We start from the raw sequence: 26,953 nt of genomic DNA on the forward strand, positions 1-26,953 counted from the left end.
GAAAGGACTTCCTCCGGAATTCTTGTTGTGGCTTTCTGTCTGCTCTTTTAGAGGGATGTGCAAGCACCTTGTGTTTGTCCTTCCCTTCTATCAGATATGGTTCGAGGACAGAGCCGAAAAGGTGCGTGCCATTATAGGGAGCGGTTGCTAGGCGCCACTTGGACTTCAGGTCAGCCCACCATGTTTTAGCCAGAGAAGTCTGCGGGACGAGACAGTGGCCGAAATAGATCTGGCGGAGTACCTGGCAGAGTGAAGTGATGTGTCCGCCATGTATTCAGACGCTGCGACTAATTTGCCCAATGTCTGGTGTGCTCGCACCTGGTCAGGGGGAATAAGTGCCTGGAGCTCGCGGAGCCACAAGATGGACAACCTGGCAAAGGATGATGATGTCGCCGCTCTGATTGCCCACGCCGAGGCTTGGTGCACTCTACAGAAGGAAAATTCGAATCTCTTTTCCTCCGCTTTCAAGGCCTCTGCCATGTCTCCTGGTATGGTGGAGGAAGAAAACAAGGAGGTTAGGGGAGTGTCCACAAGTGGCACCTCCAGGAGGGAAGAGACGTTGAAAACGTCTCTTTTTCCCAGTCCTGCTGGGATTGGGGAGAGTGTTCAGGGAAGACCATTTCCTTTCCACAGAAGAAAGGCGGGCAGGGAATTTGTTTCTCTTCGACCACCTGCTCTGAGAACAGAGAGTTCTAGTCTTGAGTGGTGGTGGCCGCTGGCTTAGGCTCCTGTTCGGGAGTGATGTTGGCTGTAGAACAGGCCTTCAGTAGCAGTGACCTGAACAGAGAGGGTCAAATAGGCCAGATGCCGGGGATGGATCTGGAGCCGCTTCCTCGTCCTCTGACATGGGCATGTCTGCAGTTTCAAAGTCCATAGAGTCATCCTCTCCTACTTGGGAGGATGTGTCCGAATTTCCCGAACTGGGAAACAGGGTGGGTCCTGTCTGAGGCAGCGATGCCGGGGGAGGCGGGGGCATCTGTAAGGGCCGTTGACCCGTGGAGGAGGCCATGTATTGTGCAAAGGCCTGGTGCATAAAGGCCTGAAATTGGTCCGGCCACATCCCCTGCCGGTCTGTTGGGTGGATGCCAGCTGCCATAGGAATATAAGTGGCTTTCGGGCCTTGTTGTGTTGTGGGGGAGGGGGAAATTCCCCGAATGTTTGCAAGAGAGGGGAGAGTGGGACCAACCTTTCCAGTTTCCCTGAGGAGACCATGCCCTAGGGGCATCATGGGGAGGCGCGAATTGAGGCTCAAATGGTGAGTGGTCCAGTAGGATGGGGGAAACCACTTCTGCTCCACTGGAGGTGAGTCTTTGAGCTCTGGAGAACTTCTTCTCCAGCACCTGATGTCTCTTCGAGGCCTCTCTTTCAGCAGCTTTGGAGGGCTTCTTAGTGGATGAGGCCTTTGCCTTAGATTTTTTCCTTCCCCCTGCTGCCAAATCAGAAGATCTGCACTTTTTTTCTGCAGGGGGGGAGCAGAAGAGCACTGCGATGGCTGAGGAGTTGCACTGTCTGCCATTGCCACCTGGATATTCCGGGCAGGAGATGTTTCGGGGGGGGGGGGAATGAACGCAGAGCTGGTTGTCAGAGAGGGAAACCCCGTGCTCTGAGCAACAGCAATGGCTGATAGCCAGATAGTCACCTAGAACTATCTGTTAGGCCCTGCGGCACAGTGCCAGGCTAAATGGGACAGATGGAGTCTAACAAAATTCCTCCTCTTGTAATGGACGTTGAATGTCAATGACCAAAGGCTAAGGCCCTGCTGGTAAATGTACTTTAAATAAATTTCCTCTGGCCCAGTCCTTGAGCCTTGAAGGCTCTGTGATGCCTTTGAAAGGCCTGCTGTCCTGTCAGAAAGGCCAAAGGCATGCCAATTATTTGAGAGTCAAGATTCAAAATGGCGGTCGCACCACTGATTTTGTTCTGATAAGCACACTGGGCAGGGAGACATTGCTCCTGCATGAGTAGGATGCAATGGAGCATGCCCCCCCCCGATCCATGCCTGTCACAGCAGGATAAAGTGAGAGAGTCTGGATTCAATATATAGAAGCCTGAAACGTTGAGGCTGGGGCTTCATGAGGCTCTCAAAATGGCGGCCACTCCAAAATTAACAGCCGTTTGTGAAGCGTCCAGGCCTTCCCTGCCCTGGGAACCCCAAGGGGAGCTTGCTGACTGCTTTTAAAGTTTTTTCTCTCCCTCTGGGGCCGAAAACGAGGGACTTGCGGTTTCGCTCGTTGCGCAGCCTTCGCTGCGATCCAGATCGTTGTTCAGAATTTTAGAGGCCTTGTGGCGACGGCGCACTCCAACAAGGCTGTCCGGTCTCCCAAGGCTCCGCGGGGAATCACCCGGCTGAGGCTAACCCCCGTGCCTCCTGGAAGGGTCCAATGTTACCAGAGAGTCCTGTGGGTCTGAGGGTGGAGATTGGCTCGGGTGGAGCCTGCAAGGCTTGCTGGAGCCGAGGCTGCAGTCAGCTGCAAGCTAACTCAATCAATTTGGAGCCAAACTATCCAGTAGGAATTAAGGTTGGAATTTGGAATTAATTATTAATTATTCAATTAATTAACCTAATCTAATATTCAGAGGAGCCAAGAACAATTGCGTCCTGCTAAGCTAAGACTAAGTCAAAAACTGAGTAAGGTCCAGCCCAGAAGGAGGCATGGCAGATTTCTGATTTAGACTCAACTGAGCAGGAAGGCTGAGATTACCCACCAGTGGATTCTACACTCATCATGCTGAAGAAAAGATGTTTCACTTAGTCTCCTCTGTGTAGCAGTAGTGGGGAGAGATTTGTTGTGTATTAGGAATAATGTTTGAAGATAAATGCCTGTAATGGAGAGCCTGTCTCTATGTCGAAGTTCTCTTCATGATTTGATAATTCTGTTGGTTTTTTTTTAATCAGGATATCAACTCATGGCAGACAGGCTTTCCATTACAGGCACTCTGTACATTGACCAGGATCTTCATACCTGTTCCTTCTTGAAGAGTTTCTTCTGCCTCTATTACAAAATTTACTGTAAATGTAAGATAACTCTCTCATTTCAATCCCATTTGGAGGGGGGGAAAACCCATCATCTTCCTTTCGGGTAAATATAGAAAAACAATTAATTTGTTACAAAACTGATTTATAAAAACATATCAGTTAGACTCCTAAGAATTTTCTGTTAAATATATTAAATAAGAGGAGCTTAAAGTTATCCATATACACAGATGACATGAATTAATACGCCTGCCTGCCTGCCTGTTTGCCTATCTATCTGTCTATCTATCTATCTGTCTGTCTGTCTGTCTGTCTATCTAACTATCTATCTATCTGTCTGTCTATCTATCTGTCTATCTATCTATCTATCTCCGTTTCTGATCCACCCTATGTCCAATGGAGTATCAATGGAAAGACTCTCAAAAGAAATATTCTAAGGAAAAATATTAAAATATGAAAGCTGCAATTCACTGTCAGAATTTTTCATTTAATCAAGTTTATGTTTACTTTCAGTAAATCCCTTCTCCACAAATAACAGTTTAGAAACTATTTCAACAAATAAGCAAACCATTCTTCCAAAGTATTTTTCCAAAGTAAAACACTGATACATTTAACATTTTGCTAAAAAAAAAAAAAAAAAAAAAAATTGGATATTAGAAGAGCTTTAAAAGTGTTAGTTCTTCAGGATAAATCACGTTTGGGATGCAAATTAGTTTGAGTGCATTTTTTATTAGTTAATTAGTATGAACATCAGAAACCTTACCCTGCTGAGACGTAGATTCAGCCGGCTGAGAGGCTGTCTGCAAGACTGGCTCAGAAGCAGAGGAGTCTCCCAGCATAGAGTTTAGAGAGTTCTCAACAAAGGCAGGGGGAGCTGCAGAGGGAGAAGGGAGAACACTAGGCTTGGATGAGGGAGCTGAGGCATTGGGGGAGGTTGGAGAAGAAGCTTGAAGTCCAGAGACTGAGAGAGGTTGAAAGGAAGATGGTGGTAGTGGTGCTGGACCTGAGGTAGGTGGTGAAGAAACTGAATAATTTGTCAATTCCGGAAGACCATTAGGTGCAGTGGGGGATATATGAGATAACTGAACAGTAACAGGAATAGGGAGAACAGGCTTGGGGCCAGTGGCTTTGCCTGGAGGGCTGCTAATCATTACAGGAGGTGAAGGAGGAAGGGGTGCAAAACTAGAAGCTGACCAAGTAGTTGACTTGGTAGTTGGGGGCAAAGAGGGAGGGGGGTTTACAGGTGAAGGTGGTTGAGAATTTTTATTTACTGGACGAGGAACTGTAGCATAATGGGGAAGAACAGGGTGGAAGGCAGATCCCAAAGACGTAGCAAAACGTGATGCAGAGTGCCTTAGTGGTGGTGTAGGGGGGGAGGAAATCGACTGTGTAGAAGTCACTATAGCATAGTCCGGGGTAGATTCTGACATTGCTTTAGCATATGAAGGAGGTGGTGCTGAAGGAGGCTGGCAACTGGCATATTCAGGAAGTGAAGTATTATACAGGGAGTTGTCAAAAGTTGGAGCTGGACAGAAGATAGCATCAGCAAAGGCAGGATAAAAGAGGAAAGAGAGAAAGAGAAAAAGGGAGCTAATGAAGCAACAAAACCAGCATTCAAACGATATTTACAATGCAGACTATAGTTAGTACCAGAGGATTAGGCACAAGTAAATTACTGTTAGGAGAGTTTATATAGTATCAATTTTTAATTCATTTTTGCCATTCGTATTTGCATTAGTATCTAAAATTACAACTTTGTTCTATAAAAGAAGCTGCACTACAGAGTGTGCTTTCAAACTAATCATAAAAATTAGCTGGTTGGAATTAAGTGTAGTGATTTCCCTCATTTATTTATCTACATGGCTGCCCTACTTAGCACATGACTCAGGCTGGTGCACATCAATAATAATGAAACAGTAAAAAACTACATAATAAAATGAAATCTTAAAAACATAAAAAACAATAACATACAAACACATAAATGCCAGGAAAAAAAGTGATCCTATGAAAAATACCATTCCTGGACACTAAGTTGGGTCGAGGTGACTATGGAGGCACTGCCATGGTGAGAACGGTGAAGACTGATTGTAAATGGCACTCATTCAGTTCCATTCCAACTTTGAAGGGTTGCTGATGAGTGGTCAGTAAACAAGGACTGCCAGCACATTTCCTGGGTCCAGCCATATGATTTTTCCTAAGCATAAACTGTAATGATCTTCCCCAAGAAGGTAAAGTTGGAGACAGGCCAGAAATTACCCAGAATGGTCAGATTCAAGACTGGCTTCTTGAGGAGAGGGTAAACTACTGCTTCCTTAAACATAGGGTGAGACTTCTCCCTCTATCTTAAAAAAGTATTCATCACCACTTGGACCCAGTCACATTCTACCTCCCAGGAGGTCTTAACTAACCAGGAATGACATGGATTTAAAATACAAGTGAATGCACTCATAGCTCTAAATATTCCATCCATTTTTTCAAGCCTAACAGGATTAAATTCTTCCCAGTTAACCATGTTAAATCATGTCTCAGCCAATTGCATAGAACCTGCACAATCAGAATCCAAATCCATAAAGTACTAAGCAATTTTATTTTAAAAATTCCATGAAAAATCCTGCCTGGTTGTCAACCCTCCCAAGTAAATCTAATGGGGGGGGGGAGGGGGAAACAACTAGATGAACTAATTCTACTTTATTGTAAGACTACATGAACAGAATCTTTTAAGTATGAAAGTACAAACTTCCTGTTGCCACTTTTAACTGCCTGACTAATAAGAGTGGCCCTTCCTAAGTTTCTATCTCTGACCATTAAACCAGTGGGCGCTCCTCCCTCTCTTGTCTGATTGTTTTGTAGCCAGCATCTCTTCCCCAAGGTCATCCACACATTCCATTACACTAGTACAGTGATGGCGAATCTTTTAGAGACTGAGTGCCCAAACGGCAACCCAAAACCCACTTATGCGTTGTCGAGTGCCGGGTGGGTGTGGCCCATTGGGTGGGCATGGCCAATTGGTTGGGCGTCACTGCGGTAGTAACAGCAGACTGGGTGGTTCAATCAGTCAATTCCAACTTTGTGAGATCTTTTTTTTTTCCGCAAGAAGTTGAAATTGATTGATTGAACCTTTTTTCTTTTTCTCTTTTTTTTTTTTTTTTTTTTGCACGTGGCGGCGGAGGCTAAAGCGAAAAGGTTTTATAAAACCCAGCTGAAGGCCTAGGACTGGGGTGACGGTGCGCGTGCTCACAGAGAGGGCTCTGAGTGCCGCCTCTGGCACCCGTGTCATAGGTTCGCCACCACTGCACTAGTACACTGGTCATCAGCAAGAATCAATTCATCTTAAATAGGCTGTTGGATGGCAATTTTCATATCAAGAGACAAACAGAAACACTTCCCAACTTCCCATTGACTTGACATTAAAACGGATCCAGAATGTATCAGGTCATTGATGAACTGAACAGGTATATAGTTGCTATGATGGTCATGAAGTCTTGAGCCACTCCAGTACCAAAGAACGGCAAAATGAAGTTCCCCAGAACCATAAGCCTGCCACAGTCTACCAACAGCCCAACAACTGAATTGAGCAATTCAGACAAGGATACTGCAGAGATGCAGAAATTACATCCATTTCCTAACTCACCAATAAGATCTTTAGAATAGATAACTCTAAATAGGTATCTAGCAGCCATTCTTTCATCCTTGCCCTTGAACTAAAGCTGATGCTTGCATCCTAGGAAGACATTTTTATAAAACCAGATGACTTGTTTCTATGGTCCCTCAACTTTCAGTAATTTAAACCAGATTGGCCTTCTTCTTCAAAATAAGATATTGAATGAGAGCCCTTATTATTAGCCAATCTGATATTAAGCAGCAGTAGACTGAGACCAGGACCATCAAGAATGATCAGATCTTCGGGTTCATATCACGGAGTTAGAAGACAGAAAGCACACCAAGGGTGCTTTCTCCATGAAAAGCCCGCTGCCAGTCTCCTACCATATTCCAACAACCATCCTAGGTCAGACCTTAATCATTTTGGGGGTTAGTGATCTTAATTGTTTTTACAGAGGAAGAGGGTATAATTTCATTATAGGAATAATATAATCTTGTTCCCAGGGCTTTGATTTAGTTTAAATATGAAACTTATAGGAGCAGCTGCACCTTTTTGCAGCCACAACTATTTTCAGAACTTTCAGGACTGCACAATTGCAGCAAAAGTCCACAACTGCAGTAGCCATATGATCCTGGAAAAAAATGATTCTGTTTTAATTTATCTCAGAAAAGATTATGGGTTTATGTTCCAAAGCAACTCTGCTGAATCAAAGTAATGCAATTGTACTGCAATGGTGCTAGAATATTTGTGAGCTGTTTGAATTTTCCATATTTCTGCATAAATGTGAGCTAAACATGGCTGTTTCTTTATTTTTAAGTGTGAAGAAACAGTCATGTTTGACTCACATTTTGAAATAAAGAGAATTCAATTGAACAAATGAGTCAAAAACATGATTTATTAAGGAAAATGGCCCAAAGCTACACATTTGTATGTAGCAAAAGTATGTGAACCTCTAGGACAGCGGTTCCCAACCTATGGGTCGTGACACCATTTGGGGTCAATCGATCATTTTACGGGGGTCGCCAAACAATGCGATCTGTCATTTTCCCCCCTCAGGGGGCGCCGCCACGCATGCACGCCGCACATGGGGGTGCCGCCGCGTATGCGTGCCGTGCCACGCATGCGCGGCACGTTCGTGTGACGGGGGTCGCCGTCACACAAACATTGAGAAACGCTGCTCTAGGAGTATCAGTTTATTTGAAAGAGAAATTACAGTCAGATGTTTCATTCAATTGGATGATAATCAGACTGAACAATGGTGTGCATGGCAGGGTTGCAAGAAGAAAGCCGCTATTCTCCAAAAAGGACACTGCTGCCATCTACACTTTGCAAAAGACTACCTGGATAAGTCAGAAGGCTTCTGGAAGAATGTTCTGTGGATAAATGAGACCAAAATAGAACTTTTTGGCTTCAGTGAAAAATGTTTGCCAAAAATAAACAGAGTATTCCAGCCCGGGAAATCTTATCCCATCTGTGAAACTTGGTGTGCTAGTATCATGATTTGGGACTGCTTTGTTGCCTCTGAAGTACGATGGCTTGCCATCATTGATGGAACTATGAATTCCGAATTGCACTAGCAAATTCTAGAGGAAGATGTCATGGTATTAGTCTATAAACTGAAGCTCAAGGGGAAGAGGATCACACAGCAAGACAACAATTCAAAATACGCAAGGCCTGTGATCAGAAAATGGTTAAAGCATATGAAAGTTAATGTTTTAGAATGCCAGCTCGAAGTCCTGACATTAATCCTATAGAAATATTACTGTAGGAGCTAAAGCAGGAATTTCATACAATGAAACTCACCAACTCCCTGAGTTGAAGCTGTTCTGTAAGTAGAAATAAGCTAAAATTTCTCCAAGCCAACGTGCAGGGCTAATCAACATTCAGAAACCATTCAGTTGCGTTTATTTATTGCTGCCCAAGGCAGGAATACCAGTTTCTGAAAGCAAAGGTTTGCATCCTTTTGCCACACACAAATATGTAGCTTTGATAATTTTCCTCAATGAACAAGTATAATGTTTTTGACTGATTTGTTTAACTGGGTTCTCTTTATCTAGTTTTAGCAGTTGTGTGGAGAACAGATTGTGCTATATGCAAAAACACCGAAACTTCAAAAGGGTTCACAAATTTTTAAGCATCACCATACTTATTCACAAGTAAATCCCACCGAGTCCAATGGAACTTTCCCTCAGATATCTACAAACAATAAAGGCTCCTTTAGGATAATGTTAATTCCTAGTAAATATATAAACATGTCAATCTGGTTTGCTTGATAAGAATACAACACAAAAGATTTACTATTGCTCTTCTCTAAGATGAGACTTCCCAATCTGGTCTAAAGTTCTGTTCTTCCCGATGGTCTACCATCCAGGTACTAACAAGCTTTTAGCCTCCTTAGCATTTTAAAATCAGACAAGGTTGGCTAGGGGCTGCCTACTACTACAGACTGTATCAAATTGCAGCTAATATGTCAGATTTCCTTTAAAGAAAGTAGATATCACATTTCAAATAAATAACCTTTGAAAAGCATAAAAAATGAAAGTATTCTTCCTGAAATGGATAGCTAAAAATAACGCTACTGAGACAGGAAATACAGTAGGGCAAAGGAACTGCTGTAAATTCAATATGTAAATAGCTGTAGGTGTGTTTGTCAGGATTAAGAAGACTTTTTAGATTAAAAGGCAGGATGTATTTTTTTCTAGCTGAAATAACTTATTGTTTTAAGCAGTTGAATAATGAATAATAAGTGTGGGAAGGAAAGCTAGAAAAATATTTTAAGCTAATACCCATTTGCAAAGTTGCACAAGTTAATCATGTTTTATTATTAAAAAGGTTCTACAAAGCTATAAGGCAATAGTACTACATGTTTAGATTCATGTTCTATAGCAGTGGTTCTTAACCTGGGCGATATCACCCCCCCAGGGGGCGATTTCATTTTTCAGGGGGGCGATGGAACCAAAAGGAGCGACATGGGGGCGAAGGAACAAAGGGGGGCGATATGGGGGCGATGGAGGAAGACGTTTTGGGGACACTTTTGAGACTTTTTCATACAGTGAATCGCTGTATATCTGTCGTACAAAAACTTCAGATCGCTCGCTATTAGTGGATTGAATTGTGTTTTCAAATGTTCCTCCAGCTAGCTTCAGTACAGAACGCCGTACATATGTGAATATGCATCGCTTATCTTCATGCGCGTTGCACAGCAGCCTCTGCCCTTTTATATTTCTTTTTGCGTCTTAAATTTCATTTGTAATTCAATCATTAAACATTACTGTTTTTCTTTTCGGGCATTTCACTTTCTTGCAATTGAATTTTGTTTTCAGTGGTCATTACATTTAAGTGTCTTGAATAAATAAGATAATAATGAAATACATGTATCACGAAGTTTGGGAATAAAGTGACGGGTGGCACCACATTTTTTCACACAGTTGAGATATGGGGAAAAGACTGGAAATAAATTATTTGCATCGATGTGTCCTGATGACAATTTTAAAGAAAACAAAACAAGTGTTTGCATAAATTGAAGAATTATTTCCTATGTTGTGATTGAGAGGTTATGTTGGGGGAGGGGGGGGTGATGACAACTTCCTCATTGGCTCAAAGGGGCGATTTGTTCAAAAAGTTAAGAACCGCTGTTCTATAGCACGATGAGAATGAACTTGATACCATTTACTCTCCAGGTTTACAATCATGTGAAAAAATAAATATATCCCATTGAATTTTTCAACCTATTTTAATATACAGATATTTGATCATTTCAACAATATTGATAAAGGAGATATAACAAATATCATGCACCGTTCACACTTTATAGACCATTGCATAATTTAAATAAACATGTAGGCAACTTTTGCTTGTGAAAAAAGTAAATATTCCCTCACAAACATACATTTATCTCTATCTCACATAGCTAAAATTAAAATCAGATGCACCAGATCGGGTACAATTTATTAGAACATCATGAACATCATCTAGGCTAGTGGTTCTCAACCTGTGGGTCGGGACCCCATTTGGGGTTGAACGACCATTTCACGAGGGTCGCCAAACAACGCAGTCCGCCATTTTTCCCCCTTTTCCTTAGCTGTGCTACTCCCTTTTATTGTATTGGCTTTTGAAGGCCAATAGAATAGACTCTCTTGAATAAAGTATAATTCTATTGGCTTTCAAAAGTCAAAAGGAATTGTCCAGGCTGTCTCTGCCCTGCTGAGCCCACCAAAAGTCCCATTCTGCAAACGGTGCTGCACCAGTTGAGTAGTCCTCGACTTACGACCGGTTGAGTAGTCCTCGACCTACGACCAGTTGGGGGTCGTGGCATTAAAAAGGTTGAGAACCACTGATCTAGGCAAACATAGAATCATAAGCTGGAAGGGACCTTGGAGATTTACTAATCCAATATCCTGTTCAAGGCAGGAAACTTATACCATCCTGGTCAAAAGGTTGCCAGTCTATTGTTGAAAACTTCCAGTGATGGAGCACCCACAGTTTCAGGAGGCAAGCTATTCCACTGATTAATTGTTCTGTCAGAAAAATTTTCTTTAATTCTAGATTGGATCTCTCTTTAACAAGCTTCCACCCATATTTCTTGTCTGCTATTTGGTGCTTTGGAGAATAAGTCAATCCCTTTTTCTCTATGATAGCCTTTAAAGTACTGAAAGACAGTTATCATGTTCTCCTGCTCCCAACATCCTTCTCTTCGATGGGCTAGAAGAGTACCCTAGCTCCCTCAACTGTTCATCATATGATTTAGCCTCCAGACCCTTTATCATCTCTGTTGCTTTTCTCTTCTTTCTAGGGTCTCAGCATCTTTTCTGTATCATGGTGATCAGAACTGTATGCAGTATTCCAAGTATGGTTTCACAAGTACAGTATAAAGCAGTATTATCACTTCTCATAATCTTGATGTTATCCCTCTATTGATGCAGCCCAGGACTGAATTGGCTTTTTTTAGCAGCTGTGGCATTGCTGGCTTATACTTAAGTGATAGTCCACTAGGATACCTAGATCTCTCTCACAGATATACCTATTTTGTACTTATCATTTGTTTTTTTCCTAAGTGCACGATCTTACTTTTCTCACCACTGAATTGCATCTTGTTTGACAGGCCCAATGCTCAAGTCTGTCAAGCTCCTGAATCTATCTTTTAAAATGTTAGCAATTCCCCCCAATTTGGTGTCATATGCAAATTTGATGAATTCCCCTTTTATCCCCTCATCTATATAATTTATGAAGATGTTGAAGAGTACAGGGCCAAGACAGAACCTTGAGGTAACCCACTGCATGCTTCCCTCCATTTAGATGTAGTTCCATTAAGTACTATATGCTGGAGAAACCTGTCTTATTTAAACCTCAGACATTTAGTTTATTTGCCCTTTGTTGCGGAAGTACACAATATCACTATATCTAGACTGAAAGAGCTCAGAATTTCATCATGCGACCTTTGAATCTCAGTACAACTGATGTGAAAGTACATAAGCCTACCATTAGAAAGAACTGCCAAAAATTACCTGTACAAGAGAGGTGTGCTAGGAGGAAACTTTTGCCATCCAGAAAACGTATCAAAGCAAGACTAAAGTTTGCTCATGAACTCGTAGGCAAAGACCAGGACTTATGGAACAATGTGTTTTGATAGATGAGGCAAAGATTAGCCACGCTACCAAAAGACGTGTTTAGCAAAACCCAAATATGTCATTTCACCAAAAGAACCTTACCAAATGTAAAGCATAGTGGTGGAAATGTTAGGATTTGGGGCTACTTTGCTGTTTCAATGCCTGAGCCAATCACCATCATGGAATCCACTATGAATCCTTCATTATACCAGAATGTGCTTGCGGATAATTTGAGAGCAACTGAAAGTAGACCTTGCAAAATGAAAATGGCCCTAAATATTCCAATAAGTTCATCAAAGAATTGTCAGGGGAAAAAGACAAGGAATAGAGGGTTCTGACATGGTGAAGTCAAAACCTGGATTTAAATCCTATTGAGATGCTATGGTGTGATTTTATGCAGGCTGTGCATGCAAGAAACCCTCCAAACATCACATAGTCGGGGAAAAAAATCTGCATAGAGGAGTGGGCAAAAATTTCTCCCAGTCAATGTCAGAGACTGGTAGTTATAAGAAATACCAACTTGAAGGGTTTTTTTTCTGCCAAGAGGCAATACCAGTTGTTAGAACCAAGAGTTTACAGTACTTACTTATTCCACAGAATTAAATGATGTATATGTCAATTTTTGTTGAATAAATGATTGCAAAGTCAATTTTTAATTCAATTATATCATCCTTATCTTTATATACTGTTGAATGAAAATAAAATATTGCTATATTCAAATATGTTTAAAAAAATAGATGGGGTGTATTGATTGAGTTCTTCACATGACTATGTGTTCAGAGTTATTCACAATAACAGCCAAAAAACTCTGGTTCTATTTAAAATTTATGGCAGTTTAACTGTCGAAATAAGCCAATAGTCATCCAAACATTAAATTGTATTTTATTTTAGCTATGGCTTTTAATTAGTTTTCACAAATTCTATGTGTATAGTATGGCCAGGTTAAGACTAGATAACAATAGCTAGCTCCTAGAAGCTGTTCTTATCATTCTAAAATATGGGTTAGATTTTGCACCACATAAATCCCTGAGCCATTCAACTTCAAAGGAAAATTCACACACACATTTACTTCTGTTGAAAACTGAAAATAGTTTCACACTGCAGATTTCTACAATCATTTTTGAAACAGAAAGCTTTGAAAGAATGCAATCTGCATAATAACATTCCCAAAACAAGTCTGATTCAATTTTCTGTTCACATAAAACTTGTAATAATCAACTATGTACTGACAATACAGCCTACATCCATGGAATACACAATCTAAAATACTATATATATAGCTGCCAAAAAATTAAGAAAAATATTTCACGTGATCAGCCTAATAACATTATTAAACTCTCATGCTTCTCATGCAATTACAGACAACTAGCTGTTAAAATTTATCTTTCGTTATCAAATTAGTAAATAAAACAGCCAGAGAATATAGCTACGAAATATATAGTATATATAGTTTCAGCTTAGTTTATCATTTGTATTGCCTCATCCATGCAATGTTTCCCCTGTATGTCCAATTGATTTGAAAGTAACTTCAATCATATGTTTCTCCTCTAGGCCCTGAAACCACATTGCCCAGACTGAAAGCTGAAAGCGGCTGCCTTGTTATTGGGCCTGACAGAGGATGCTACAAGTAAGAGAAAAGGAATAGAAAACAATAAACGAAGAGACAAGAATAAGAAGCCAGTAACAGAAATAAAGCACTTGAAATGAAACAAAGCAAGAGATCTTAAATTCTGGCAGTAGGATTAGTACTAGTAACAGAACTACTGAATAGCAAAACCAAGGACTTATATACTTATTTGAAGGACAAGGTACAGATATTTTGGAACAAAGTGAATATTTACATTCTAGTCTCACTGAAATTGTATCTGCACAGCAACCATGATGTTGTCCAAGTGTCATGTTTTCTTTTTTTATGAGATTTTCCTAATTGCATGCCTCTGATTGTACAATATGTACAAAATGAAGCCAGAAAATCTATGTTTATATTAATGAGCATTGGTTTTTTTTTACAAAATTGACTATTTAAAAGAAATAAAATTTGGAGAACACTGAAATCTGACACAATGCAAATATTTATAATTTTAATTCTCTGAGAAAAAAACTTTTTTTTCAATAAATAACAGCTCATTCTCATTCATTATCCTAATTCATTCTAAAGCATAGAAACCATAGTTTTTGTGCAGAAAATGGGAGAGTAGCTTATTAAGTGAAAAGACTACTTGCTTACTAATTAACATTAAGTAAGCATTTTTTGAGATATGACAATCCCTCCAGATACTTTACATTAAAAACTGAATATGAATATAGTCATATTGAAATACTTTACATTTCAAAAGCAGAATAGTCTGAATATAACTGCTTTTGTTAATTAGGTTACTTACAAGTAATTGGGAAATAATTTTAATCTTTATCGAGCCAAACTAATCAGAAATCTGCATTTTAAAAAATTTGAAATTCTTACCAGCACTTGATAGTTTCCTTTCTTGTTCCCATTCCAGTTGTTCTCTTTCTAATTGGTCTTGCCGCTCTCTTTCCTGTTTTTCCCATTCCAATCTCTCCCGCTCTTGTCTTTCCCGTTCTTGCCTCTCTCTCTCTAGGCGCTCTTGCCATTCTCGTTCTCGTCTTTCTCTTTCCTGACGCTCCCTCTCCAGTTGCTCCTGTTCTAATCGTTCTCGTTCCAGTCTTTCTTTTTCTATCTTTTCTCGTTCTAGCCTCTCTCGCTCTAGTCTGTCTCGTTCCAGCCTTTCGCGTTCCATTCTGTCCCGTTCCAGCCTCTCCCTTTCCAACTCTTTTTGTCGTTGCTGTTCCTGCAATTGTCTAAAATAAAGAAAATAAGAAGAGTTAAATGAAGTATTTAAATCAGAATAATAGAAACTTGGTCATTATTTTTTAAATATACAGGATGTTATGGTAAGAAATTTGGTCTTATATACTTTAAACTATAAAGTATTTCTTAATTTACACCACAGTATTTCTTAATTTACTGTTTAGCTTGTTTTTTGATCCAGAATTTATTAGTTAACATAAATAGTGTTCTGCTGCTATTTCCATAATATCTATGGACGGATATTTGTCTGCACAATTCTGTTGAAATTTTTACTAATCACATCTGCAATACTCAAAACTGCTCTGGAGGATAATAGATCTTTAGCATGTAGAACAACATTCCAAATTAAACAGACCTGTTTTAAAGCTGGAGTACTATGTGACAACTTTCATCTTGGAGATTTATTTTTAAAAACCCTCTGGACATCCACAAAACAGCAGAGTCCAAATGAAATGGCAGAATGGAACATACCTAAATCTTAATTCTGCATGCTCGTCATAAAACATTTAAACAGAGGTTTTAAAAGGACACATTCTTTTTTCATGTTTTAATTTTTATTAGTTTATCAGACAATAAAACACGAAGGAAAATGAAAATAGTGGGAAACTAGGAGAAGAAAAAGGGAAGAGGAGAGAATATAAGGTAGAGGAGGGGAAGAAGAAAAAAAAGGCATGGGCGTCTGACTCTTTTTATCACAGTAGAAAATAACAACATTACAGCCACAAATTCAAAAGCCTCAAGTCTCAAAAATGGTACAGATCTCCAAAAAATTGTAACAGGCTGTGGTTAAAAAGAGCCTCTTTTAGCTTAATAAAGCTAATAATCCTATAAAATGATGAAGAAATGAAAGATATGACTTATTGTCTGTTTGAAAACTAAATTCCAAAATGGCTGCTTTTTCAACAGTGAAGTAATTGGTTCGCCGGCTGCTCTGAAGCACAGCTGCTGAGGCTTCCTGCAGACCGCTGCTGTATGGAGGATCTTGTGGGGTGATTCTAGGACTCTCCCTAACTCAGGAAAAATATATAAACAAAAGGAACATGGTTCTCTTGTTAGTAGTTGGAAGCTTTGATCCAGAGGGAACTTCCCTGTGACTGGACCGTCAGCCATGTTCATTGGAAGCCCCAAAAAGGCATTAACAGAACAGCAGAACAAAAAAATAGCCAAGTACAGCTTTAAGGAAAACAGAGCTGAAGCATATTGTATTTTACAAATTTAATAAATAAGTCAAAACTTATTTATATAAAATTCTAAATTATGCCACAGTCTAAGTGATGTTGTACTGTGGTTTTTTTCACTCTTTGGGTTTTTTATTTTTAAAAGTTGTAAATACTTTGTAGCTATCCAAGAAGACAGTTGCTTTGGAGTATACTAGATAATAACTAATGATATCAATGATAATGCTTTCAAGAGTTCAAATAATATTTGAAGATTATTAGATGGTGTATTATAGCAGTGGTTCTTAACCTGGGCGATATTGCCCCCCAGGGGGCGATTTCATTTTTCAGGGGGGCGATGGAACAAAAAGGGGCAATATGGGGGCGAAGGAACAAAAAGGGGGCGATATGGGAGCGATGGAGCGAGAAATTTTGGGGACACTTTTGAGACTTTTTCGTACAGTGAATGGCTGCATATCTGTCACACAAAAACATCAGATCACTCACTATTAGTGGATTGAATTGTGTTTTCAAATGTTCCTCCAGCTAGCTTCAGTAAAGAACGCTGTACATATGTGAATACGCATTGCTTATCTTCATGCGCATTGCGCAGCAGCCTCTACCCTTTTTACATTTCTTTTTGCATCTTAAATTTCACTTGTAATTCAATCATTAAATGTTACTATTTTTCTTTTCGGGCATTTCACTTTCTTGCAATTGAATTTTGTTTTCAGTGGTCATTACAATTAAGTGTCTTGAATAAATAAGATAATAATGAAATACATGTATCACGAAGTTTGGGAATAAAGGGTGGCACCAAAATTTTTCAAACAGTTGAGATATGGGAAAAAGACTGGAAATAAATTATTTGCATCGATATGTCCTGATGACAATTTTAAAGAAAACAAAACAAGTGTTTGCATAAATTGAAGAATTATTTCCTATGTTGTGATTGAGAGGTGATGTTGGGGGAGGGGGGCGATGACAACTTCCTCATTGGCTCAAGGGGGCGATTCGTTCAAAAAGGTTAAGAACCACTGTATTATAGGATTAAATATTGTTGGAATATAGCCAAAAGAATATATAAAGCTTGTAAAGGGGCCCTATAGTAAGAAGAATAAAGTAATATAATACTTTTAGAATATATGAAATATTAAAACATTAAGAGGGTCTATTTAAATGAAAAGTTTGGATATTTAAAGGTAATGAATTTTGAGAAAACTATGACTGATAAAGTGGTTTGAATACTGAGGAGAAACTAAGCTTCAATAAGAATCTTGAAAACAGGACATATAAGGATTTAATAAGATGACTTTTATAAATACAATGGAAATATGTTGATATTATTATATGCATAAATACTAAAAATGTTTATATTCAACTTGGTTTGTACTGAAAATATTAAGAATTATATTTGTTTAATATAGTCAAAAGGAGAATATTACAGGAAGAAGAGAGGATCAAGAAATATATTACCAACATATTGATTAATTGTAGACAACACACTAAAGATTGTTATTGTAAAAAATAAAAGAGTTCAAATAACATAAAGAACCCAGTCAAGTATGCGTTATGGCTAGACCATAGGGAATGAAGAATGTTTTTTCTCTCCCCCCCCCCAGATAAAACAGTAAATGTGAAAATTACTCGGCTTGCATTTAAAGTATTTATATATTGTAAAAAGTGTTTATACATTGTAAGGTAACAATTTAAGCTTCTTGGGGTGAAAATAATAAATAACTACATCATGGAAAGTTAGAAAAAGATGTAAACAAAGCTTTGAATGTTAATGCCACATATCATACTTCAGAAGTAAATACCTTTAGATCTGATAACTTATGCTATATGTGCTCAAGTACTGAATATTCCTTAAAGCAAATATATTGAGAACATGAGAAAAATTAGTAACTGCTGATTTTTTTGAAACAGATGAAACAAAGTAATATAATGCCTAGCCTAAGAGATTACGCAAGGATGATAAATGCATTAATGCTTAATATTCACAGCTTTACTCAGACTTAACGGTATATTCAACAAATGTAGAGATATCTATGGAGTTGATAGATAATATTTTTAAAAACTTGTAAATCTTCCAAAGATTTTACAGCACAGTCAAAGGATTTAGCCATATCTTTAGCTCTGCAGGAAATATTTTATACTTTCGAAATAATACAAACCCGAAGAGCTACTAGGCCACAAGGGAGTTCCATCAAGTAGCAAAAAAAAAAAGTTTCTCCTATTTTGTTAACAGTGGTATACTGAAACTTTAAAGAGGTTTTGCCTTTATGTTATAATGAGGCTTATTTATCATTCAAAAATGGGGAAAGGGTCATTTGAATTGTGCAAGTTATTATCTGATACTATTGTTAAATGGTAAGATTTTAACAATTTTTACAGAAGGTACAGCCTTCAAAAATTCATCCTGTATAATCTGGTTTAATGAAAGAATGTCAAGCCTCTGATAACATTAGATTACTGGTAACTATTAACAAAGCACTGTATTCTGAAAATAATGAAATAGCCTATTGGCTTTGAAGGACTTTCATATGATGTTCTGTTAACATGCAATTGTTCTTTCTGCAGACTCAGAGACAATAAATGCATATCAAAATTTTACTCCTGCCTTAAATATCTCATTCAGTCACTGGAATTCCCTGATAATAGATAGGTAACTTTATTTTGGTCTATTATCAGTTTCAAATAGAAAGATATAAGATCTAGCTGTAGAGAAATAACATACTTAAGTATAAATAAAATAATGCAACATTATACTCTATTAAAGGAGAGTCAGTTTGATGTAGTGGTTAAGGCCAACTAGAAAACAGGAGACCCTGAATTCTAGTCCCACTTTAGTCAAAAAGTCAACTGGATGATCTTGTGCTAATCATTCCTTCTCAGTCTTAGGAATCCTTTTTGAAAAAATTCAATAGCAGAATACTATTATAAATAATGCTAACGTTTCTGGTTTGTTACACACAACCCTATGCAAATATTTCAGACATAACAAAATGCCAGCATGGTGAAACATAATCATATCAGCTGATATTTTTTCTTAAAGTAATAACCTTTGTTTATTTTCAATGAACAATAATATAAATTCAGTTAAATCTGCTATTTACATGGAAAGTTTAATACTAATTCAACTTTCTTCAAAATACAATTGATTACTTACAGCAGAAGCCAATCAACATTTGGTCCATTATGTTTCTGAATGTTAAAGAGATGTCTATACACTTTCATATTCTGTAGTTTATATAGTTATTTTTTACTGTTCCCCTCTTTATATGTACTGGCATATTGTAATAAGTTTATTTATAGGCATTAACTAAACTAGGTATCAGCTAATATAGCAATGATTTACCTTCATGACTCTATAACACTTCTAACGAGGATACTATATTAACATCATGAATCATTCAATGTAATAGCATGAACTAAATGTTCTATTTAAAAACAAAAATTATGCCATTCCATTCTAAGAAATTTAAGTAAATTCTAATAAGTATATCCATAGAGAATATATAGACCAATGTTTCTCAACCTTTCTTCACCCATTCTGTTTTGCTTGTGCCCCCCACCACCACGTGCCCTTACTGGGAAAAAGAATACTATTTACACACACTGCTTATAATGAATAGACTTTGTTTTAATTTATAATAATTTTAATAATGCAGTTTGTAATATACAATTATATACAAAGTATTACTTTTTTAAAAAAAATATTTAGTAAACATTTAAAAACAGGTTGAACACAGTGTGACTTTTCTGGCTGTTATTTTGCCATACTTACTATACCATATACCATATATCTTCCTAGTCATTGATCTTTTATACCATTTACATATTGCATTTTATACTATTTACATATTTATATATTTACATACATATTTATGTCTATTTATAACAAAACTTCCATTTCCATTCTTATTTCATATTCTTTCTGATCTCTATCTTATGTTCACTTTGAGGTTGGAAATCTACATTTTCTCTCTTCTAGACGAGCTTTCTCTGTTCTGGCTTTTTCTCCTCGAGTCTAACCAATAGTACATCTTATTCCAAACTTCGTAATACTCTGTTTCATCCTTGTCTTTAATTTCTAAGGATCTATCCATCTCTGCACATATCAAACAAAATTTAATTAGTTCACTTTCCACCGAGGAATTTCCGTTTTTCCAGTTCTGGGCATACACCAACCTTGCTGCTGTTATGATATGCAACACTAGATATGTCTCTCCTTTGTTAAACTTCCCATCTATCATTCCCAGTAAAAACAATTCTGGTTTGGAATCTATCTTCAGTCCCAACATTTCCTCCAACCAAGTCTTTATTAGCCGCCAAAATTCTTTGGCTTTGGAACAAGTCCACCACATATGATAATAAGTGCCTAACACTTTCTTGCACTTCCAACTTTGTGGTGATATATCTTTTCTCATCTTTGCCAATCTTGTTGGGGAGAAGTGCCACCTGTAAAACATTTTGTACAGTTTCTCTTTATATAAGGTAGCCAAGGTTAACTTTCTATTTCTTTCCCATAACATTTGCTATTTGTCTAAGTCAATATTATATCCGAAATTTTAGGCCCATGTTATCATCACTTCTTTTACCTGCTCTTCTTCCATTTTATATTCCAATAAATATTTATATGTTCTTTTGATTGCTTTCTCCTCCGTTCCTAATAATATTTTATCTAGTGTTGTCAGATTCCTCCATATACCCCATTCCTTTTTGTCTTTCTTATAATGAGACTGAACTTGCAGGTATGCCCACCATTCCAATTGTACCCCGTTTTCTCTTTAATTCTTGTCTGGATTTAAGTTTCCCTTGTTCATTTAGAATATCTCTATACGTAACTACCAAAGTGTTATTTTTTAACATAATTTATTAGTCAATTAATGTGACCCTTAGGCTTAGTGAACAGATGCAAGCAGGTTTTTTTGTCAGTTTCCATTGCATTCACTACATCCAAGCAGTTGTGCATTTGTATTAACAAATAAATAATGCTACTGAAATCTGATTCTTTCAAATACAAATAGTCCTCAATTTATAATTGCAACTGGGACCCAGACTGCTATTGCTAATTGATATGATTGTAAAATGTGACATCACATAACAATGGCAATCCAGACAGTCCCATTGTTGTTGCAACCTAAGATGCACAGTAGTTAAGTGCAAAGTAGTAGGAATCCTAGGTTAAGAGCACATGGATGTCACAGCAAAAGCTGCACATGCTCAGGAAGGCTGAAGAAGATTGGCACTAGGTACAAGAATATGCGTGAACACCAGGAGGCTCAGAAAGGAGGGCACAAAGAGGGCAGGCGTGGGGGTAGGGTCTAGGTCTAGGACAACTCAATGCGGCCAATTTGCCGCAGTACAACTTGATTCAGGACAATTCAACATTGCATTAATCGTTTCATTGAGGTACTTTTATTATTGGTGGCCAAGTTTCTGTCAAAATTATTGTAACTCTTTTATTTTTTTGGATCAACTTTGTTTTATTATTATTGGCCAATGTTCCATCGAAATTAATTTGTTGAATTGTCCCACGGCAAATTGTTGTGCAATAAGTTGGCCATAGCGAGTTGTCCCATTCTGAGGGGATGGGTGCAGGGGGGCTGGAGAAAGAAGGTTTGACTGTGTGCAAGTGCATGCAAGCACAGTGAGGCACAGGGTGTGTGCAAGCACCAAGAGGACAGGGAAACGGGAGGGGACATGTGTGAGCACAGAGCGGCCCAAGTAAGAGGGCATTTGTGGGTGGGTAATGTGAAAGTAGGTGCAGGAGAGCCAAGTAACAAGTGCAAAGGGTAAAGGAAGATATGATACATATGAGTGAAGAAAGTTGGGTGTGTGGGAAAGGGGAGATTTACCCAAGTGACTTGCAAGCTTCCCTGCCAGCTTCCCCATTGTGTTTGTTTATGGAAAGCAAGGAGGGAAGGTTGCAAATGGTGATCACCTAGGATACTGCAATCAGTTTTCCTGCATGAACAGGGGAAGTCTATTCTATTCCTTGCAAGCCGGTTGCCAAGCACTCAAATATTGTTCACATGACCGTGGAGGCACTGCAATGGCTTTAGCATGTTGTAATTTCAAACCATCAATGAATAAACAATCGTAACTTGAAGACTACCTGTATGATATGGGAAATTTCAAGAAAAACAATTTTCCCCTTTCCCAAAGCTGTGGAAATTTTTTGAAAACTGCACCATTTAACCCAAATTAATGTTTGTCTTGTTTAAAACTTGCTTGGACACCTGTACCACTGTGTAGTTCTCGGTGTGTTTGTCTGCTTTAGTTGCATCTTCCTAGACAACCAGGTAGAAAACAAAGGGGGCTTACAAACCTCATGCCTCAACAGGCTATGTGTGTGAGTGAATGACCATAAAAGCCAAACGCAGGCACATACAGTAGGTAACACCATTTCATATACAGGAGTGTCTTCAAGTCACAACCATTCATTCAGCAACTGTTTAAAGCTATGTAGGAACTGAACAAAGAGGCATATGACTAGTCCTCAAAGTTCTGGCTGTTGCAGTGTTCCTGCAGTCATGTGAACAAAATTTGAGTACTTGGCAACTAGCTTGCATTAACAACGGGTTATAGCATCCCATGCTCGCATGGTCACCATTTGCAACCTTGCTGCCAGATTCCAACAAGCAAGTCAAAAGATAAGCTAGCAGGAAAGGTTATAAGTCTCTTGGATAACTCTCTTCCTCCATCTTTCTTCACTTGCATACACCATGTCCTCCTTCCCCCTTCAATCAAACATGTTTTTTCCCAGCCTCGTGTGGCACTTGCAAGCAACCTGCATCCTCTTTCTTAGGTCTCCCTGAACTCACACACATCTTACAGTCTCTTTCTTGGCCTCCTTGTGTTCACACATACCCTCTTTTCCAGGGCTCCCTGAGTTCACACGCACCTTGAATCATTCTTCCTGGACATTCTTACATTCAAATCAAAATCACTTATTTGTTTTGAGCTGCATAAAAATGCAAAATTCAAAGATATTGGATAATATCTGCCAATTACATAAAAGGCTGTGCAAAAGTTTAAATGTTCAGCACTCATCATCAAGCAATACATAACAAAAAATAGGGGATATAAAATAATGTCAAAGTTTCTGGTGAACAACAAAAATTGTTAAGTTTCAATAGTTGTATCCTTTTTAAAACTAACCTTCTCTGGTTTTCCAAATCTTCTTGTGCTGGGCCATTTTGCACTTGTGGGGGAATTTGTGCATTTTGTCGAGGCAACGTTGGACCTGAGGAAAGTTAAGTTATATTTTATATTTTATTATAATATCATTTGTAAAGGTGATCCATCTTTTGAAGAAAAAAAAGTTCCATCAAGTTTTGACTTTCTACTAATGCAGGGGTCTTCAAACTTGGCCCTTTTATGACTTGTTTACTTCAACTCCCAGAATTCCTCAGCCTGGCATGCTGGTTGAGGAATTCTGGGAGTTGAAGTACAAGTCATAAAAGGGCCAAGTTTGAAGACCCCTGTACTAATGTGTTATTTCTGATAATTTTAAATAAAACCATATTCAGCTCATCAAATTTGGTATCCCTATAAAACTGCCTTCTGTTTTGGGGCAAGCAAAGTTTGAAGTCAAGTATTCACCTAAATAAAATACTGATAGAGGGGAGAAGGAAGTATGATTGCCAGAAGAATCAGTAATGATTTCTGAAGGAAAGTAAGGATGCACTGCTTTTATTAGTATCACAAAACTGAATAAAAGCCTGCATCCCTCCCCTTTACTAAAGGATGAAGTCCATGCCTCTAAGTTTCATTCCAAGAAAAATACCACAATAAGCCAATCTTACAGGCACACAACAGATTTGCATTTTAAGTTATATACATCTATAGAAACTTAAATTTGCTGACCATTGTTTAAGAATCTAATTGGATGATACATAAAATGGACTATCGTATTTCATGCAATCTTTTTAAAATAAACAAATCACAATGCATGTTGGGACCATGCCATAGTCAAGATGGAAACTAAACAAAAATTGCCTTCAGAGATGCTAGTTATTCAGAACTTTCTAGACCTAATAGCATAAAAAATATTTTAGATACCTTCACTGCAGTAACTAGTTTGATCTGATACTGAATTCAGAACATTGGTCAATATCACTCAATACAGGATTTCTATATTTTAATAGACAGCCATGAAAGAAAAAGTTGCACTCTTAAAAAAGTTCTTTAAAGTTCTTCCTCTTAAAAAGAGGGAAGGATGGTTTATATACACAATGCAGTTAAAAAGCAAAAGAATGAAAGAAGTTGTATTATATATTATCCAAGCCTAGGAAGACAGTTGAGATTAATATATTGAACAAAAAATCAACTAGCCAGTATCATTCACACATTCATCACTAGATATACAGACCAATCTTTCTGTCTAATCTTGCTGATATTTCTCTGTAGATGGCAAATATGAGAATACTTTAATGCTATATTTTAAACAATGATTTCTACCAAATAAGAAACCTCTTTTTAAAACAACATGAAACCTTTCAAGAGCCAAATTTTTTCAACAAGGTGTTCTTTGTTTCATGAGACTAATAAATTTACAGATTTGAAAATTTAGAATGTTGAATAAAACCATCTGCTTTTCTCCAAACAATGGAAACGTCTTTTACCTCATTCACTAGACTTGCAGGATTTTTATTATTTTAAAATTGAAGGCTGCCCCATGCGCAAGTTCACATGGATTTCAGGCAACATGCAAGTTAGGACAATCTGATACCTCCAAATTAATGAACTTAAACCATCAGCAGCTGCAGCTACTGCAATCAGTGGTATAAGTTGCTAGAAATTATAGTGTTTCGCTATGTGATTGCCTGATCTGTTATCTTATTCCCTTCCCAATTTTGAAGTTTTCTGTTAATTTCAAACTGTTTGGTAACTGTAATATTGTTAGTATCTTCTTCTTAGTTCACAGTTCTTTAAAGAGATAATGATCCAAAATCACGCCAACAGGAAAAATTCTTTTCCTGCTTCGGTCTCTTTTTGAAGAAAGAAAACAATAAGAAGCTGCAGCTGCACTTAAGCAAGCTGAATCTGTATCTAAGTTAAAAGTCCCAGTCTCTAAGGAACTTCAAAAAGCTATTTTAACTCTAGATTTCTCAGAAGATTTATAGACCCCCAGAGAATCCATCTACTTTGGATGTTCTTGTAATTTTAAAACTGCTTTCTCATGATTTGAAGCAATTAAAAATTTATGTAGATGCTCTTAATATGTCTTTTGAGACATAGTTTCTTCCTCTTAGATAAGAATGTGCTGGAGCTTCAAGAAACGGTAACTGGCTCTCATGAGTGTCTTTTGAGACATACTTTCTTCCTCTTAGATAAGAATGTGCTGGAGCTTCAAGAAATGGTAACTGGCTCTCATGAGTACTGATTAAATCAACCTGAATTTGCTGATAAGTAGTACATCAAAGTTTTTGGTGGGCTGCAGAAAAGAAATAAGCTACCCAGAATGAATTGTCCTATTTACTGATTTCTGAAGTAAAACTAATGTACATTTGTAATGTTCTTTATGATACCAAATCAAATCAGTCTTTAATATTTGTGGAGCCTAGATGATCATATCTACATATGTAATTACATTTTTCTAACTATAATTATCTCCAATAAGAAAAGCGTAAAAAGGAGAAAGTAATAATTATGAAATTGTTGGGTTTATTATTTTCCTTATGTGGAATTGCATATAGAATATGGTACATAGTGTACATGAAACATCTCATTTTGGAAATACATACTTTCAGATTCAGGTATAAATTACAAACTGTCTATATCACCATTTAAAAGTTAAAACAGTTTATAATATAGATATGGGATACACAAACAGAAATTGATATAGAAATGAATAGTACCCTTACCAGAGTCTTGTGAATTTAACACTTCTAAGGCATGCATCATGGCACTTGCAAAGACATTGGCATCTTCTTTGCTGCCAAAGTTGAGACCATATACTTGTCTAGCATCCCGCCACTGATGAAAAGTCTGTGTTGCTTGATTGTATTTTAATCCTTTTGGAATGGCACAATTGATTACCACCTAAACAAGCAATGGAAAAGTTATGCCCTGATTGGATTTATTATAATGCACACAATTTTACTCTCTTGTTCCAAAACAAAATGTATTTAATTTTGTAGTTGAAGACTCTAAAATAACACAATGATACTTAGTATACAATCTTCCAAATAATTGCTAAACATGAATATTTAACTATGATTACAAATAGGATGGGATAAATCATAAAAGACAGAGTCCATATGCTATGGATAATAGAAAAAGTTTATATCTGCATAAGATGCTGAAAGGATCCTAAACACAGATTTTCTTTGGATTTATTCATGATGGAACTACCAGAAATGATGATTTCTAGAAACGTGCAAGATTAATAACACATAAAAGCATATTTTAGCATATAAAAAGCTGAGTTACAGTCCAAAGTAAGGTATAAAGGTATAAAAATGCTTGTATGTAACCTTTTATGTCAAAAGTAGGCTGTGTATGTGTTAACTGTGATTTTTCAGGATGCTATCTGTACATGTATGCTCTGGGTCTGCCTGCTCATAAGTACAGTTTCATTTCCCACATCCATTTCCCTTCCACAGTAGGTCAGAAAAAAAGACTATTTGAAGATTGGCAGGTTGTATCAATAAAAGGACAGCACTAAAAATTGTAAATAAACAATGTAAATGCTTTTCTATGATTGTGTCACATATCAGTAAACAACTTTTACATATGTATAAAGAGAATGATAAAAACATTGTCCAAAAGTAT

At 37.7% G+C, this 26,953-nt stretch overlaps 1 protein-coding gene across 3 annotated transcripts in view; it reads right to left on the minus strand.

Moving 5' to 3' along the window:
- The window catches only part of ENAH (ENAH actin regulator), an 83,368-nt gene that overhangs the window by 17,889 nt on the left and 38,526 nt on the right, over positions 1 to 26,953 (minus strand). The window contains exons 3-6 of one of the 3 annotated variants that reach the window (XM_039341709.1): positions 26,044 to 26,221; positions 23,336 to 23,420; positions 14,643 to 14,998; positions 3,738 to 4,499 (exon numbers count right to left, since the gene is read on the minus strand). In XM_039341709.1, coding sequence (XP_039197643.1) covers positions 3,738 to 4,499; positions 14,643 to 14,998; positions 23,336 to 23,420; positions 26,044 to 26,221 — 1,381 coding nt within the window. The remainder of the gene's footprint in view (positions 1 to 3,737; positions 4,500 to 14,642; positions 14,999 to 23,335; positions 23,421 to 26,043; positions 26,222 to 26,953) is intronic. The other 2 variants (XM_039341710.1, XM_039341711.1) reach the window with 2 other exon arrangements.

The sequence above is a fragment of the Crotalus tigris genome, unplaced genomic scaffold (genome assembly GCF_016545835.1).
Source record: "Crotalus tigris isolate CLP2741 ecotype Arizona unplaced genomic scaffold, ASM1654583v1 scf7180000017771.5222438, whole genome shotgun sequence".
Classification (NCBI taxonomy): Eukaryota; Metazoa; Chordata; class Lepidosauria; order Squamata; family Viperidae; genus Crotalus; species Crotalus tigris.